The 16,416-nt window shown below is 46.3% G+C and overlaps 1 protein-coding gene across 14 annotated transcripts in view; it reads left to right on the top strand.

The window, feature by feature from the left end:
• Positions 1 to 5,770: 5,770 nt before the first annotated feature.
• Positions 5,771 to 16,416, top strand: part of LOC144511172 (transducin-like enhancer protein 3) — a 74,712-nt gene continuing 64,066 nt past the window's right edge. For 9 of the 14 annotated variants that reach the window (XM_078241218.1, XM_078241220.1, XM_078241219.1 and 6 more), the window contains exons 1-4: positions 5,772 to 7,016; positions 7,231 to 7,328; positions 7,614 to 7,677; positions 8,214 to 8,258. In XM_078241218.1, the coding sequence (XP_078097344.1) occupies positions 6,993 to 7,016; positions 7,231 to 7,328; positions 7,614 to 7,677; positions 8,214 to 8,258 (231 nt within the window). In that variant the 5' untranslated portion in view covers positions 5,772 to 6,992. Of the gene's footprint in view, positions 7,017 to 7,230; positions 7,329 to 7,613; positions 7,678 to 8,213; positions 8,259 to 16,416 lie in introns of all 14 variants that reach the window. The other 5 variants (XM_078241215.1, XM_078241217.1, XM_078241216.1 and 2 more) reach the window with 1 other exon arrangement.

Raw genomic sequence — 16,416 nt, forward strand, 5'->3', positions numbered from 1 at the left:
GTGCTAACGGCCTCATTGTTTTAGGACGAACTGTTGTTTACACCTCCAGTGAACTTGCTTTGTTAGAAGAATGCTACGCAGACTTGGTGGCACCCAGCTCAGTAGGAGGCCAGGGCCATAGCGTGACAAGGAAGCACTTGACAGTTGAAGGTTCAAAACCATGTTCTGCGACCTCTAAATATGGAAGGTAGTCACCTCATTGGATCTTCCAGCCCCAGCCCGATGCTAGCATTGGACAAAAGCCACAGAATCTTCGAGAAGGGCGTGAAGAGGGGGATAAAATGGGGCAATCTGGAGCCCAAGTTCTCTCTGTTTTTGCACCTTCTTCAAGGCTATCTCCGTAGACCACCTTCAATTGGCAACCAAGCAGCATCTCCAGCTCCTTGTACCTCGTGGCAAGCATTATGAGACTGATCAGACCCAGGAGCCCACCCTGGCGAGGTGACCCAAAGACCAGAACCTAGATGAGAGGGGAAGCCCTAATCAATGACTGCAGATCCTGAAACATCAGCCAACCCTCAAAGTCCAAAGAACAGCCTGTCCCAGTCTTATTAAATGGGTATTACCAATCTTTTTAGACAGGCATTTCAAATAAAATCATAGGGCCTTGTGGATAGGGTGTAACGAATCCTCGGAAGTGCATGTCAGGAGTAGATAGCTAGTATTGATTTGAGACTGTTTACTGAAGAGTCCTGGGAAAAGGTGGATAGAGTTTGATTAAAGTACAATAGTAGAGTCTGATAAATATTGTTTTTCCTTGATAAAGTGTTCAATAAATTTGTGTTGGGCCTTCACCTGACTCTTGTCTATCTCACCGTGTAACACGCCCGAGTTAAAAATGGTTACCACAAACTAGTCAAGGTTACTCATAGAAACACAGAAACTAGAAGCAGGAGGAGGCCATTCAGCCCTTCGAGCCTGTTCTGCCATTCATCTTGATCATCGAATTCAATATCCTGATCCCCCCTTCTTCCCATATCCCTTGATCCCTTTAGCCCCAAGAGCTGTATCTAATTTCTTCTTGAAATCAGACAACGTTTTGGCCTCAACTACTTTCTGTGGTAGTGAATTCCACACATTCACTACCCTCTGGGTGAAGAAGAAATTTCTCCTCACCTCAGTCCTAGAAGGTTTACCCCTTATCCTCAAACTATGACCCCTAGTTCTGGACTCCCCCACCATTGGGAACATTCTTTCTGAATCTACCCTGTCTAACCCTGTTTTAATTTTACAAGTTTCTGTGAGATCCCCTCTCACTCTTCTAAATTCCAGTGAATATAATCCTAACCAACTTAATTTCTTCTCATAAAACAGACCTGCCATCCCAGGAATCAGCCTGGTAAACCTTCGCTGTACTCCCTCTATAGCAAGGACAACCTTCCTCAGATAAGGATACCAAAACTGCACACAATACTCCAGGTGTGGAGAGTCAGGGTACATTCACCCACCTTTCACTTTACACCAAACCCTTGTCTATCCCTTTAAGTACTTTGTAGGTTTCAATGAGATCACCTTTCATTTTTGCCCCAATCACTCTTCACAAGACGGTCCCACCACCCTGGGAACAGATCCGGTGAACCTTCATTGCATTCCCTCTATGGCAATAATATCCTTTCTGAAGTAAGGGGACCAAAACTGCACAAAGTACTCCAGGTGTGGTCTAATCAAGCTCTTTGCAAGTTGCAAGAAGGATACAAACAGTTTCCAAAAAGAGATATTGATAAGCTAAGTGGGCAAAAAGTTGTCAAATAGAATATAATGTTGGAAAATGTGAATTGCTCATTTTGAAATATAGAACAAAAGAGCAGAGTATTATTTAAATGGAGAAAAACTGCAGAAAGCTGCAACACAAAGGGACTTAGGGAACTTTTGCACAAAACACAAAGCTAGCACTCAGGTACAACAGGTAATCAGGAAGGCTAATGGAATGTTGGCCTTTATTTCAAGGTGGTTGGAGTATAAGAGTAGAGAAGTCTTGCTGCAACTGTACAAGGTACTGGTGAAGCCACACTGGGAGCAGTTTTGATCCCCTTATTAAAAGAAAAGATATTATTTCATTGGAGGCATCCAGAGAAGGCTCACTAGGGTGATCCCCAGTGTGGAGGGATTGTTTTATCAGGAAAGGTTAAACAGGTTGGAACTCTACTCGTTGGAATTTAGAAGACTGGAAGGTGATCTCATTGAAACATAAAGGATCGTTAAGGGTAAATGCTGAGGAGGTTTCCCCTCATGGCGGAGTCTAGGACCAGAGAGCCTAGTCTCAGAACAAAGAGGCACCAATTTAAGACAGAGATAAGGAGGAATTTCTTCTCTGAGGGTTGTGCGAGTCTTTGGAACTCCTTGCCACAGAGAGCTGTGGGGGCAGAGTTGTAGAATCCTTACAGTGCAGAACGAGGTCATTCGGCCCATCAAGTCTACACCAGCTCTTACCGCTCTTTTTGGTTAACCAAATGAATTAAACTAAATTAAACGAAGAGACAATTTAAAAGGGGCAGCTTCCAAAAGGCTTACCCAGGCTTACATAACCCCACAAATTTACTCCACTAATCCCCATTCTTTTTATCAAAACAGTTATACAAATACAAAAATACATTGCACCAGTATCAACACTAAACATGTCATTTAAATATGATAGTACAAATAACAAGCAACTCGCAGCAACAATAAACCAGCCCGTCACTATTTAAACAGTACCGATGGCTAAACACCATCCTGTAACCAATAACAAACAACTACTCCCTTCCACCAAGAAATGATTCATTGTAGGTTATCTTCGAATTTCCAGAGCGTTGCCCAAAAGTTTATTTATTTATTGGTCACAAGTAGACTTACATTAACACTGCAACAAAGTTACTGTGAAAATCCTCTGGTCGCCACACTCCAGCACCTGTTCGGGTACAATGAGGGAGAATTTAACATGGCCACTCCACTAATTCCACCTAACCTACACATCTTTGGACACTAAGGTGCAATTTACCATGGCCAATCAACCCAACCTGCTCATCTTTGTAGTGTGGGAGGAAACTGCAGCACCTGGAGAGAATATGCAAACTCCACACAAAGGCTAGAATTGAACCTAGGTCCCTGGTGCTGTGAGGCAGCAGTGCTAACCACTGTGCCACCCAAATGTGAGGTAATGCATTTTGGAAGGTCTAATACAGAGAGGAAATATATAATAAATGGCAGAACCCTTAAGAGTATTGATAGGCAAAGGGATCTGGGTACACAGGTCACAAAGTGGCAATGCAGGTGGGGAAGGTAGTCAAGAAGGCATACGGCATGCTTGCCTTCATCGGCCAGAGCATTGAGTTTAAAAATTGGCAAGTCATGTTGCAGATTTACGGAACCATAGTTAGGCTGCACTTGGAATATAGTGTTCAATTCTGGTCGCCACACTACCAGAAGGATGTGGAGGCTTTGGAGAGGATACAGAAAAGATTTACCAGGATGTTGCCTGGCATGGAGGGCATTAAGTATGAGGAGAGGTTGGAGAAACTTTGTTTGTTCTCACTGGAACGACAAAGGTTGAGGGGCGACCTGATAGAAGTCTACAAGATTATGATGGGCATGGACAAAGTGGATAGTTAGAAGCTTTTTCCCAGGGTGCAAGAGTCAATTACTCGAGTGCATAGGGTTAAGATGCGAGGGGCAAGGTTTAAAGGAGATGTACAAGGCAAGTTCTTTTTACACAGAGGGTGGTGGGTGTCTGGAACTCGCTGCCGGGGGAGGTAGTGGAAGCGGACACGATAGTGACTTTTAAGGGGCGTCTTGACAAATACATGAATAGGATGGGAATAGAGGGATACGGTCCCCGGAAGCGTAGGGGGTTTTAGTTCAGTCGGGCAGCATGGTCGGTGCAGGCTTGGAGGGGCCGGAGGGCCTGTTCCTGTGCTGTAATTTTCTTTGTGCTTTGTTCTTAATTGAAGCAAGACCTCATTCCACCTGTACTCAAATCCTCTTGATTTGAGATGGACTTGCTCCCATTTCCAGCAGTGCTAACTCCAGAGCTAGCAACTCCAGTCCTGGATTTCCGACCGACAGTCATATTTCAGCCAAGCCTTTGCCAGCTAGTTTCAATCCCACGTGGGATGTTTGCAGCGTTCTCAATTAAGCGGCCAATGAAAACTAATCTTTTCAGTAGCAAATGACCCTGACACTTCATGCAATATAAACAGTTGAAACGATTCCAATTAGGACTCGAACAGACATCGAACACTTTAAAAATAATTGTCAAGCGCTTGAGATTTATACACTAAGGTCATAATTTATTGCAATGGAACAGATCACGACAAGATGCAAACAAAATAAGATATTTTGTCTCTGTGTTTTAGTACTTCTGTTAGAGGAGGCTGAATGGGAAATTAACCAGTGACAAGAGTTGGGGGGGGGACCCATTGCAAGCGGCTTAAAAGTTTATTTTATCACAGGCGTGGTTTCGAACGATTTTCTGAGCGCATTCAAAAAAGTCATGGTTCTGCCGTGGATGTGAAGATCATGCGGAATGTGCACTAATCAACCTTTTAATTTCGCCATAAACTTCCTACATTTGTACAAGAGTGGTAAGGTGGGGAAGATGTATTTTAAGTCAAAACTTTTTTTTTTCTTGGGGTGCTGTCTGGCTTTGGAAAGTAAGAGTTTGCAAATATTAAGATACAAGTTTTTAAATTGCAGCTGGAAATTTTAAAATGTAATAACTTGGAGGTGTGGGGAACTAAGGGTTTGCAAATGTTAAGATTAAAAAGTTGCTAAATTGGGGCCGGAAGTTTAAAATTTAATAGCTTGGAAGGGGGGAAGGAATAAGAGTTTGCAAATATTAAGACAAAAGGTTTTTAAATTGGGGTTGGAGGTTTCAAAATTAAATAACTTGGGAAGGAATAAGAATTTGCAAATGTTAAGATGAAATTTTTAAATTGGGATTGGAAGTTTTAAAATGTAATAACTTGGGGAGGAATAATATTGCAAATATTAAGGTTAAAAAAGCTTTTTATTGGGGTTGGACGTTTAACTTGGAAGGGGAAAGTAAGAGTTTGCAAATGTTAAGATAAAAGGGTTTTAAAATTGGAACTGGAAGTTTAAAATTTAAATGAAGGGGGACTGAACCTTTTGGACATTTTCATGTTCAGATTTGGCCCCCTTTCACTAAACATCTTATGATTAACATTTGCTAAGTATGAGCTGTCAGCAGAGTTGATGGGATTTATAGTGATGTGATCATCAGATTTTATTAATTTTTTTTTGCAAAAAAAAATATATCTAAGCAGAAAAGAAACCTAACAGTTTGCTTCCCCTCTCCCCATTGCACACACACAGATCCTTTTACCACATGGTACTGACAGATTGTTTGAGGGGGGGGGGGGAAGGAAAGACATTCAAAGCTAATTAAGCAGCCATTCCAGTCACTATTTGCAAGCACAGGGCTGAATCAAAGGCATTTGTCAGCACGGCCCGGCCCCCACGTGGGGTTTGATTGACAAGCGGCGGGGAGAGCAGACGGAGGGGGCGGGGCCGGGCGCTGGTGAGCGACTGGGCCTGCGCGAGGGGCTGCGGTGATTGACAGGCGGGGGGGACGGCGACCAATAGCGGCGCGGGAGGGAGGCCGGGCAGCACCGATTGGCTGGCGCGGGGTGGGGTAGTGGGTGCCCCCCCCCCCCCCCCCCAGGCTCCAGGCTCCAGGCTCCAGGCTCCAGGCTCCAGGCCCCCACGTGGGGTTCGCGCTCGCTGATTGGCTGGGGCCGGCCCGGCGGAGCGCTGGTGACTTTGCTCCCTAATATGGTCAGGGCTCTGGCGGCAGAGCGGGGCGGCGCGGGGAGGCTGAGCTCCAGACAGCGAGCCGCTCGCCGGGGATCTGTCCGTGTGTGTGCGCGCGCGGCGGGATATTCTCCACACAGCCAGCCAGCCAGCCGCCAGCGCTCCGGGACATTACCCAAACCCGCCTTCGCTAAAGGGGTTAAAATCGCGAAGCCGAGCGCGGAAGTTGCCGGAGATTCTCAGCCATTGTCTCGGATTTCCGCCGCCGCCGGGAGAGGCAGCATGATCTCCGCTCCCGCTGCCGCTCCGCCACTGCCGGCCTCCGGCCTGCGCCGCTGAATCCACCCCGGGGGAGAGAGCCGGAGCTCCCCACCACCCCGCCCGGCTTCAGAGCCCCGTGTTCCCCCCCCCCGGATACCCTCTCCTGTCCCCGGGCAACCGGACCCCTCTCCCCGGGAGATACTCCCCTCTCTCCCCGGGCACCTACACCCCTCTCCCGGGCTTGTAGACCCCCCCCCTCTCCCCGGGAGACCCTTCCCCTCTCCTTGGGCACCCGGACCCCCCTCTCCCCGGACACTCGGACCCCCCTCTCCCCGGGAGACCCTTCCCCTCTCCCCGGACACTCAGACCCCTCTCCCCCGGACACCCTGACCCTCTCCCCCCAGCCCCGGCAGTGCGGGCTTGCTGCTGCTGTGTTGTGTGGATCCGGAACTCCGCTGTCACTTTAACCGCACCGAGGAGAAGGGGATTGTTTGGTTCTGAGGCCGGCTGGAAAGTGGAGCTGCTGAATCCTCTCTTGTTGCTGAATCCTCTCTCTCTGTGATATAAACTCGCTCAATCTCTGGCTGCTGGGACTGCCCTGGACTGTGTGTGCACCATGAGCTGCTTTCATTCTGCCTGAGCTGCTGGGAGCCCCCCACAACACAAAGGGACGACTTTTTTTTTTGTTAATTATCTAAAGAAAGCTCCAGCCGGAGAGGACTTGCTGCTTTGTTCTGTAGCATTGGGAGTGGTTCTGAGCCAGAGTGGACTGTATCTCCAACTGGGGTTATCGCAGAGTGTGGGGTTGAATTTTGCCCTCTCTCTCTCTCTGTGTTTCCCTTTCCCTGTGTATCCCTCTGTCCTTTTCCCTGTGTATCCCTCTGTCCTTCCTTTCCCTTGTATCCCTTTCCCTGTGTATCCCCCGTCCTTTCCTTTCCCCTGTATCCCTGTCCTTTCCCTAAGCAGGGATACAGTGTAAAGCGATGTATCCACAAGGCAGGCACCCGGTAAGTGTGTTCCTCTCATTTATTTAGCTACAAACAAGCCCTTTTTAAACTTGAATAAGCTGGAGTTTGATGGGTTTCATTTTTTTTAAGTAACTGTATCCATGTGTCGATTTCTTTGTCTGTATTCTGTTTGCTAGCATCAGATTTGATCTTTTTGTGTGAGTGCCACTTCCCCCCCTGCTTTTTAAAATTCTGCTCTCAAATTTAATTCCAGGCTCCCCACCAGCCTGCCCAGCCCTTCAAATTCACCGTGGCCGAATCCTGCGACCGAATCAAGGAGGAGTTTCAGTTTTTACAAGCTCAGTATCACAGGTAGGTTCAGAGAGAGAGAGAGATCCGAATCTGTACAATTACCTCTCTCTGCCTCTCCCCTCTCTGTTCACAGTTCATTAGATAATAGGGCGAGTATATTTTAAACTGATAACATTGCGCAATCGAGGCTATTTATTTGCTGTGTGTGGGTTAGTGCAGTCCCTGTAAACAGGCTTTTAAATAATTCAGAGCCTATGATGTAAGTTCATTGTTTGGTTAATGTGTTGACAGTTTTCCCTGAAACCCCCCCCTTGAAACTGATACTCTTTTCCTGCTTCCATTCAGTTTAAAAATGGAATGTGATAAGCTGGCAAATGAGAAAACTGAGATGCAGCGACACTATGTTATGGTAAGTGTGTTTTCTCCCCCCCCCCCCCCCCCCCCTCTCTCGAAGTTAATCCACTTTAAAAAAAACATCTCCCAGTTAATTTGCAGGTTGTTATTAAGAGCTTGGACCATGCAACAGCCACTGAAACATTAATTCTAAATCTTGTTGGCCTAATGATTGCTAAGATCTTAGAACAGACAATCGTCGCTTAAAAAGTTAATGCATTGACTTACAGCCTAGTATTGGTCACTCGCATGTTAATGTGATGGTCTCTGAACATTCAACATTACTTTTAGATATATTTGAAAAGATAAACAGGGTTTACACGTGTGGTCTAAGAGCCAGCCACTTCCGCCACTACAGCTGTTTGTTAAGAATTTCAGATATAGCAGAGGGCGAGAGAGTCCTAAAAACAAAGTGGGTGCAAATACATTAATGGCACATGAAGGGGGGGTGGGGTGGAATAGCCAAGTGGGAAATAAGCAAGCTTCTTTTGCAGGGAGATGTTTAAATATCCCAGGATGTAGATTTAATGCATTTTATGATTCTTATTTCAGTATTACGAGATGTCTTATGGGCTGAATATTGAAATGCATAAGCAGGTAAGTGTGCACTGGGGAAAATATCTTTTTTTTTGGAGGAGGTGCAGGGGAGTTGCTGTTTTGGCTGTTACATGAAACAGATTTGCTGGTTTACACAGATTGCTCTTGGCTACATCCTGTTTTCTTTTGTTGCAGGGGGTGGAGTGAGATTTTGGGTTTGTTTTGAATAGTTGTGGATTGGAAATGTGTTTTGGGTTGTGGGTGGCATTTCCAAGGCCTGCCACCAGTTGGTGCTGCGCTCTGCTCCTTCTGACTGGCAGCCGTTCCGAGATGCTGCTTTTCCCAAACATTTGTCAGACTCTGGTTCCCAAATATCTCTCCGTAGCAGCATTATGTGTTACTAATTAGAGGTAATGTGAAACTCGGGTAATCTGTCAGGAACTTAAAGGGACAGGGCTCCTTTGTTGCCTCTTGCAAGCAGGCTTTTTGAAGAGATCGGTTCCCCCCCACTTCCCCGCAGTAGATTCATTTCGACTAAGGCCTCAATCGTCCTTTCAATGTCAAAGCCATTTAAAATTAATGAGAGGATGTTCCATGAATAAAAGGGTAAACCAGATTTTTTTCTTATCACAATTGTAATTGATCTTTTCACCCACTCCCCTCTCCTGTTCAAAAGGGAAATGTATTGTGTGTGTATGTTTTTCTAAAACTTTTTGTTTTGGATGGCACTTGTGGAATGGCAGTCCAGTGATTAGTTGATGTCTTGAGGCTGTGGGGAGGGGGGATGTGGACAATTGGGGGACCCTCGGGCGAACTGAGTTGAATTTTCTTAGTTTTGATGCAAGTTGGTGTGCTGATTTTGTTTGAAATGGAGAGTGTCCCACTTGTTCTCTGTTTTGCGGCTTCCAGCATTATTCGGACATTTGTTCAATCACCCCCACCTCGGCGCCAAGACTTAAAAACAACTCCCTATGTTTGTGAAGACACATTTGTTGCTGTTAATGTGTGCACGCTTTGCATTCAGGACAGGGGGTCTGGTGCAGAGTTTTTGATTTGATTTATTATTGTCACGTGTATTGGGATACAGTGAAAAGTGTTGTTTCTTGTGCGCTATACAGGCAAAAACATACCGTTCGTATAGAAGGGAAGGAGAGAGTGCAGAATGTAATGTCACAGTCGTAGTTAGGGTTTAGAGAAAGATCAACTTAATGTGAGGTAGGTCCATTCAAAAGTCTGACAGCAGCAGGGAAGAAGTTGGCATTTGCCATGGTGTGGGGCGGGGGGGGGAGGAGGAATGGTACGGGGTAAAGTTTGTGTGTGTTGGGGGGGGGGCGCGATGAGAGGGGAGTGGGTGAAGGTTGGTTTTAATCCTGAATACCTCCACCGGGGAGTTTGTTAAAATAGTAATTGTACAAGCCTGGGGAGTTCATCAACCTCCCCCTTTGGTCACTTGTTAACTTTTATGTTGTGTACCCAAAAGCTGAACGGCCTGGTGGATTTCCAAAATCAATCGATTGGATAGATTGAACCTTGTAAGAGGTTTAACAACACCAGGTTAAAGTCCAACAGGTTTATTTGGTAGCAAATACCATTAGCTTTCGGAGCCCTGCTCCTTGGTCAGATGGAGTGGAAATCCATCTGACGAAGGAACAGGGCTCCGAAAGCTAATGGCATTTGCTACCAAATAAACCTGTTGGACTTTAACCTGGTGTTGTTAAAACTCTTACTGTGTTTACCCCAGTCCAACGCCGGCATCTCCACATCAGATTGAACCTTGCCAGTATCCCTCCCTTTATCTCCCGTGTTATTATCAATAATGTCTGTCTTAAGTTGTTTTTTTTTTTGCTTTCCCATTTTGCTTTTTGTAATGTTTCAATCTCTGGCACTGATCTCCAGTGACTTTGAGAGAAAAATGTGAGAGTGAGTGTTGGAATGTGCTGAACAGATCAGATCCTATCTAGACGGGGAGGGGCTGTGTGCCTGTGAGTGAAGAGACAGTACTTGGATCAGTCCTGACACTGGCCTTTGAGAGCAGAGAAAAGTTACAGGAATGGGTGATGTATGAAGGAATTGTCGGGAAATATTGATGGCGACGACTCAGTGGCTGGAATCTAGACTGGAGAGATTTTTGGAATTACAATCTGTGTGATGTTTAAACCGATGCCTCACCTGTCCTTGCAGGTGGATTTAAAGGGCTCATGGAAAAACTGCTTTGATGAAGGGATTTCTCCATGTTGTCCTGGCCAGGAATTCCCCTGGTTCTGGTGTGAGCAGAGAAGCAGATTATTTGGCAATATGGCCTTACAGAGAGCTTGCTGTGTGTAAATTGGCTGCTGCGTTTCCTCCATCCGTGACTACACTTCAAAAAGTACAGTCCTGTCCATGAAAAATGAGTAAAAAGTCTCACAACACCAAGTTACGCAAAGTCCAACAGGTTTATTTGGTAGCACATGCCACTAGCTTTCGGAGCAGCGCTCCAAAAGCTAGTGGCTTGTGCTACCAAATAAACCTGTTGGGACTTTAACTTGGTGTTGTGAGGCTTCTTACTGTGTTTACCCCAGTCCAACGCCGGCATCTCCACATCATGAAAAATGATACATCAATGCAAGTTCTTGTTAATCCCTGCAAAGTATCTTGCATGCCGTGGTTCCTGCGCCAATGTACTGACTCCCATGACGAATTCCAAAAAGGGGGAATGACTAGAGAGTGAGAGGTGGAACGCTGCTGTTTTCCTGGGGATTTGAGGTTAATTGAAGGGTTCCTTAACTGGGGTTCTGTTAGCCCAGTGAGAGAGAGGGGGCTTTGACCTTGTGTCTGTGAGGCTCATTTTCTGTCTGGCCAAATTCGCAGATCCCTTGCTGCAGATTCCTTCCTTCAATTGTGTGAAAAGGCAAAGGAAAGAATTGCTTTTTTTTTGTACAAAGTTTCTCACCTTTGAACATCAATGAATTACTTATGAAGTAACCGATTTGGAGACAAAATAAATGACTAGTTGATCTGCTTTGCAATTGAGAGTTGAGGGATAAATATTGTTCTGGGCTCCAGGGAGAATTTTCCTCCTCGTGATAGTATTGTGGGATCTTTACATCCACTTGAAAGGATCGATAATGCCTGCTCGCCTGAAAATGTTGAACTTCTCGTTTAGCTTTTTGTTGAAGAGATGTGCATGTGTGCCCCTCCTCCACTGCGTTGGAAGCGTCAGCCTGAATTATGTGCCAAACTCCAGAGTGGGTCTTGAACCCACAACTGAAGGAGTGGTAGTGTTGTGGTAATGTCTGTGCACTAGTAACGCAGTGGCCTGGACAAATGCTTCGGAGACGAGTGTTCAAATTCCACCGCGGAAACTGCAACTGGAAGAACTTAAACTCAAACTAATTTAGAACATCTGGAAAATGAAAAGCTGGTCTCAATAATCACAAAACTCATTTTAAAAACCCACCAGTTTCGCGCGCGCGTTTTAGGGGGAGGAAACCTGCCACCCTTATCTGGTCTGGCCGACATGTGACTCCAGCCTCTCGGCAATGTGGGTGACTCTTAACTGCCCGTTGACAAATGGTTGGGCACGCATTGTGGATTGCTCAACTCCCACCTGCCCCAATTGCAATTAACAATTGGGCAATAAATGTTGGCCTTGCCATGAGTGCTCATCCCCGGAACGGAATTTGCGGGGGGTGGGAAAGGGAGCCAGGGCTGGAATATATTCAAAATAGTGGAACGTGCAGTTTTGAGATTGACTCTCGTGTGCGTTGACTCGGAGAATAGTGTCTCTGAAGTGGATGTTTAGCCAGCTAGCTGGGAATGTGCCCTTGTGTTTTCCTTTTGAAGAATCCTTTTACCGGGCGGCACGGTAGCGCGGTGGTTAGCACTGCTGCTTCACAGCTCCAGGGACCTGGGTTCGATTCCCGGCTCGGGTCACTGTCTGTGTGGAGTTTGCACATTCTCCTCGTGTCTGCGTGGGTTTCCTCTGGGTGTTCCGGTTTCTTCCCACAGTCCAAAGATGTGCGGGTTAGGTTGATGGGCCATGCTAAAAAATTGCCCCTTAGTGTCCTGGGATGCGTAGATTCGAGGGATTAGCCGGTAAAATATGTAGGCATATGGGGGTAGGGCCTGGGTGGGATTGTGGGCGGTGCAGACTCGATGGGCCGAATGGCCTCTTTCTATATTGTAGGGTTTCTAATCTCAGAAGGATTCTGTTCCTGGTTTTGGTGTATTGTTTGGGTGTGTTTGATGTTGGGGAAGGCTAGCGTTTGTGGTTGGTGCTGTTTAATGCTGTGTGTATGTCCATGCTAATTTGGATTCTAGATAATCCTGCAGTCGAGGGGCTCTCCGATATTGCCTTGAATGGGCTTTTGCCAGTGGAGATTTACCTCCTTCCTGCAATTTATTAATGTAAAGCTCTCAGTGAGTAATGGAAATTTTCCATCTTCCTCTGTGTGAGCCTTACCCCTCCCTATCCCTGTAACCTCCTCCAGCCCTCTGACCCTCTGAGCAAACATACACTTGCCTTATCTCATCACTACAATGGGAGCTTTCTTCCTGAGTGTAGGGAAAGCAATAAACCGGCTTTTATAAATCCCTTGTCATTCTTGTGGCCTGCTCCTTTAGGGGGCTGAAAGGAGCTTCACTGAGCCTTGAACATCAATAATGGTCGTACAGTATTTTGACTTTTGCAAGTGGCCTTTGCTGGTGCTATTGTCTCCAGTAGGGCAGATTACCAGAATTAAATGAGCTTTTGTATGGCTGGAATTTCCCAGCCTGCGATTGGCCCTGTAGCGTGTTGTTTCCCTGACACGTCTCCATGGTTACTGGAGGAGTGTCTGCAATAGGTGCTGTGTAGCAGAGCCAGTTTGAGCATGCCCAGACAGACAAACATGGAGTCCTGTCATTGACTGTACGTCAGTGAAGAATTTCTCTTGAGGTTAAAGAGGGAGTTCTTGGCTGGACTGCAGTTCAAAGACCAACCATGTAGTCCCTCTGGGCAAGGGAGAGACAGAGGGCCCACCATGGGAATTCCCATTTCAGCTGTGTGCGTGGTGAATCCTGCTGGAGTGTGTGTTTGTTTAGATGTTGGGAAAGGGTGGGTTCGTGCTCTGATCACCTTGCTGTTGTTTCCACAAAAACAAAAAACGTACAATTATATAGTACCTGTTTAGGATGTCCCAGCATGCTTCCAGGCCATTTGAGGTAAGAATGTAAGGAGTTGACCATTGTGGACCTCCTCCACCATTTAATGAGATTATTACTGATCATTTAGCACAAACTCTACTCTCCTGCCTGGTCTCTGGAGCTCCTGGTTCCTTTAGTGCCCTGAATTCTGTTGCTATCCAACTCGGATCTATTCTGAGCACCCACTGCCCTCGAGGAGTAGAGAGCTGTGAAGTTTCTCAAACCACTTCGCAACGAAAGAATCCCTCGCCTGAGACCTTGCTTCATGTGCTCGATAGTGGGGGGGGTGAACCCCAGTCAGCGCCTGAGGCTTATCCCTAAGACTTCTTGACCGATCAGCGCGGCAAGGGTCAGCTTCAGAGTCACTCCCTGGATTTGCTTTTGAGTGAAAAATAGAGTTTGTATTTTAGACAAAGTATTGAAAGTACTTTGAAGTCACTTTGGCTGTTGTACTTCCTACATCTCATCAGCACACAGCAAGATCCCACAGACAGGAATGCCAAAATGGTCATTTGGGCCTTAGTTAAGGCATCAAAGACTCCTTTTTGACTTCCACCACTCCACAACCAGGGGCACGAGAGAAAGACGGGCCTGCGTTTATCATGAGCGCCTCCTGAAGTTCTTCATGGGCAACGATTTACTTGTGAAGTGTTAAGCAAATGGAAGGGGGGGGGGTTTGCAATCCTTTTACACATGGCAAGGTTTAGCATGCAGCTATGATCCGATTTTCAGGTCTGGGAGAATAATTGAATCTGCGGACATTGCGAGGAATCGACTGGCATGGAAAACTGGCAACTCTATTTACAAAATCTCTTTCCACCCTCTAGCCCAACCTCCGATCTAGCAATGTAGAAAGCCAAGTCCGTTGAGCCATTCGATGAAACTATCTGTTCTTGAGCGAGGAATGTTGGTGTGATCTCTCTCTCTCTCCCTCTCTCTCTCTCTCTTTCCCAAGGGTAGGGCAAGAGGCCAGAATTGGAGGAGTGCAATGATTTTTGGAGGGTGTTTGAACTGGAGGAGGTTGGGGATAGGGAGGCGATGAGGCTACAGTACAGGTTTTCAGTCAGTCCCATCATTAAGGTGGGGTGGCACGGTGGTAGTGGTTCGCACTGCTGCCTCACAGCGCCAGGGATCCGGATTCAATTCCCGGCTTGGGTCACGGTCTGTGTGGAGTTTGCACGTTCTCCCCGTGTTTGTGTGGGTTTCCCCCGGGTGCTCCGGTTTCCTCCCACACTCTGAAAGACGTGCTGGTTAGTTTCACCAGCCAGTGGAAATAACCTCCCTGCTTCTATCTTATCTGTTCCCTTCATAATTCGTTGACCCGAACAGGCGCCAGAATGTGGCGACTAGGGGAATTTCACAGTAACTTCATTGCAGTGTTAATGTAAACCTTACTTGTGACTAATAAATAAACTTTAAAAAATAACTTAAGGTGGTTCTGTGTGTAATGGACATTCTGGATGGTGTGAATTTAGAAGAATGAGGGGGGGAATCTTATAGAAACTCTCAGAATTATGAAGGGAACAGATAAGATAGAAGCAGGGAGGTTGTTTCCACTGGCCGGTGAAACTAGAATTGGGGGGTATGGCCTCAAAATAAGGGGGAGGATTTAGGACTGAGTTGAGGAGGAACTTCTTCACACGAAGGGTTGTGAATCTGTGGAATTCCCTGCCCAGTGAAGCAGTTGAGGTTTCTTCGTTGAATGTTTTTAAGGCAAGGATAGATACATTTTTGAACAGTAAAGGAATTAAGGGTTATGGTGAGCGGACGAGTAAGTGGAGCTGAGTCCATGAAAAGATCAGCCATGATCTTATTGAATGGCGGAGCAGGCTCGAGGGGCCAGATGGCCGACTCCTGCTCCTAGTTACGCTGTTGTGAATAATTCATCTGGTGTCCTGTCCTCCAACCCTGCCTGTTTGTGATTGCCTTTGCCAGGGAAATGCAGTGCTGCTGCATTGGGGAATTGGATGGTTCTGAAGCTCAGTTGGGATTAGAGATTCAGGTACAGCACATTGTTTTTCATTAAAATCTGTGGACTGGAAGAAAAGATGAAGTGATAACTAGAGTGAGACTTTAAACGGAGTGGAGAGTTGCCTAATTGTCTGGTGGTTGGGTTGCCTTGGAAGTGGCAAGGAGTAGTTAACAGGAGGCTTGTCTACAGCGTGCAACACCTGCCATTTGTCAGTTTGTTTTCCCTTCTAAACCTTTAGCTCTCCTCAACTATAGAACGTTCCAGATTCTTTCTGCCTTGCACTGTATGCAATTGCAAGGTAGAATGGCAGGAAGGTTGGCATCCTTTATGGAGGTATCCTGCAATGTTAAGGCATCACAGTCATAGAATCCCTACAGTGTCAAAAGAAGCCATTCAGCCCATTGAGTCTGCACCAACCCATCTGTTATCTTTCTTATGCCCTACCCCGTAACCCCATGTATTTACCCCACTAATCCCCCTAACCTACACATCTTGGGGGACTAAAGGGCAATTTAGCATGGCCAATCCACCTAACCTGCACATCTTTGGAGTGTGGGAGGAAACCCACGCAGACACGGCGAGAACCGTGCAAATTCCACAGTCACCCAAGGCCAGAATTGAACCCGGTTTCCAGGTGATGAGGCAGCAGTGCTAACCACTATGCCACCGTGCCGCCCTTAAAGCAGTTTATAACAACAGGAGTTTGCTTTATTAAATCTAGTACCTTTTAGTTTATCTTGACACTGTACAGGAGTGTTACCAAGCACTCAATCTGACACTGAGGCATGAGATATTGGGGCAGATGGCCAAGAGCTTGGTCAAGCAGACCCATCTTCAGAAACGTCTTAAAGAAGAAGGGTGTAGGGGATTAGTTCCAGAATTCGGGGTCTAGGCAGCTGAACACATAGTCACCAGTGAACATTATGATGTGTGCAAGGTGCCAGAATTGGAGGAATGGAGACTACTCTTTAGTTGAAGGATTGGAGGCAGTTACCGAGACACAGTGGTCGTCTCATTTATAGATCAAAGTTCTAATCTTGGCATTGAAGCAAATGTTTGCAGGGCCTTGTATTGTCCATT

This window comes from Mustelus asterias, chromosome 24 (genome assembly GCF_964213995.1).
Source record: "Mustelus asterias chromosome 24, sMusAst1.hap1.1, whole genome shotgun sequence".
Taxonomy (NCBI): domain Eukaryota; kingdom Metazoa; phylum Chordata; class Chondrichthyes; order Carcharhiniformes; family Triakidae; genus Mustelus; species Mustelus asterias.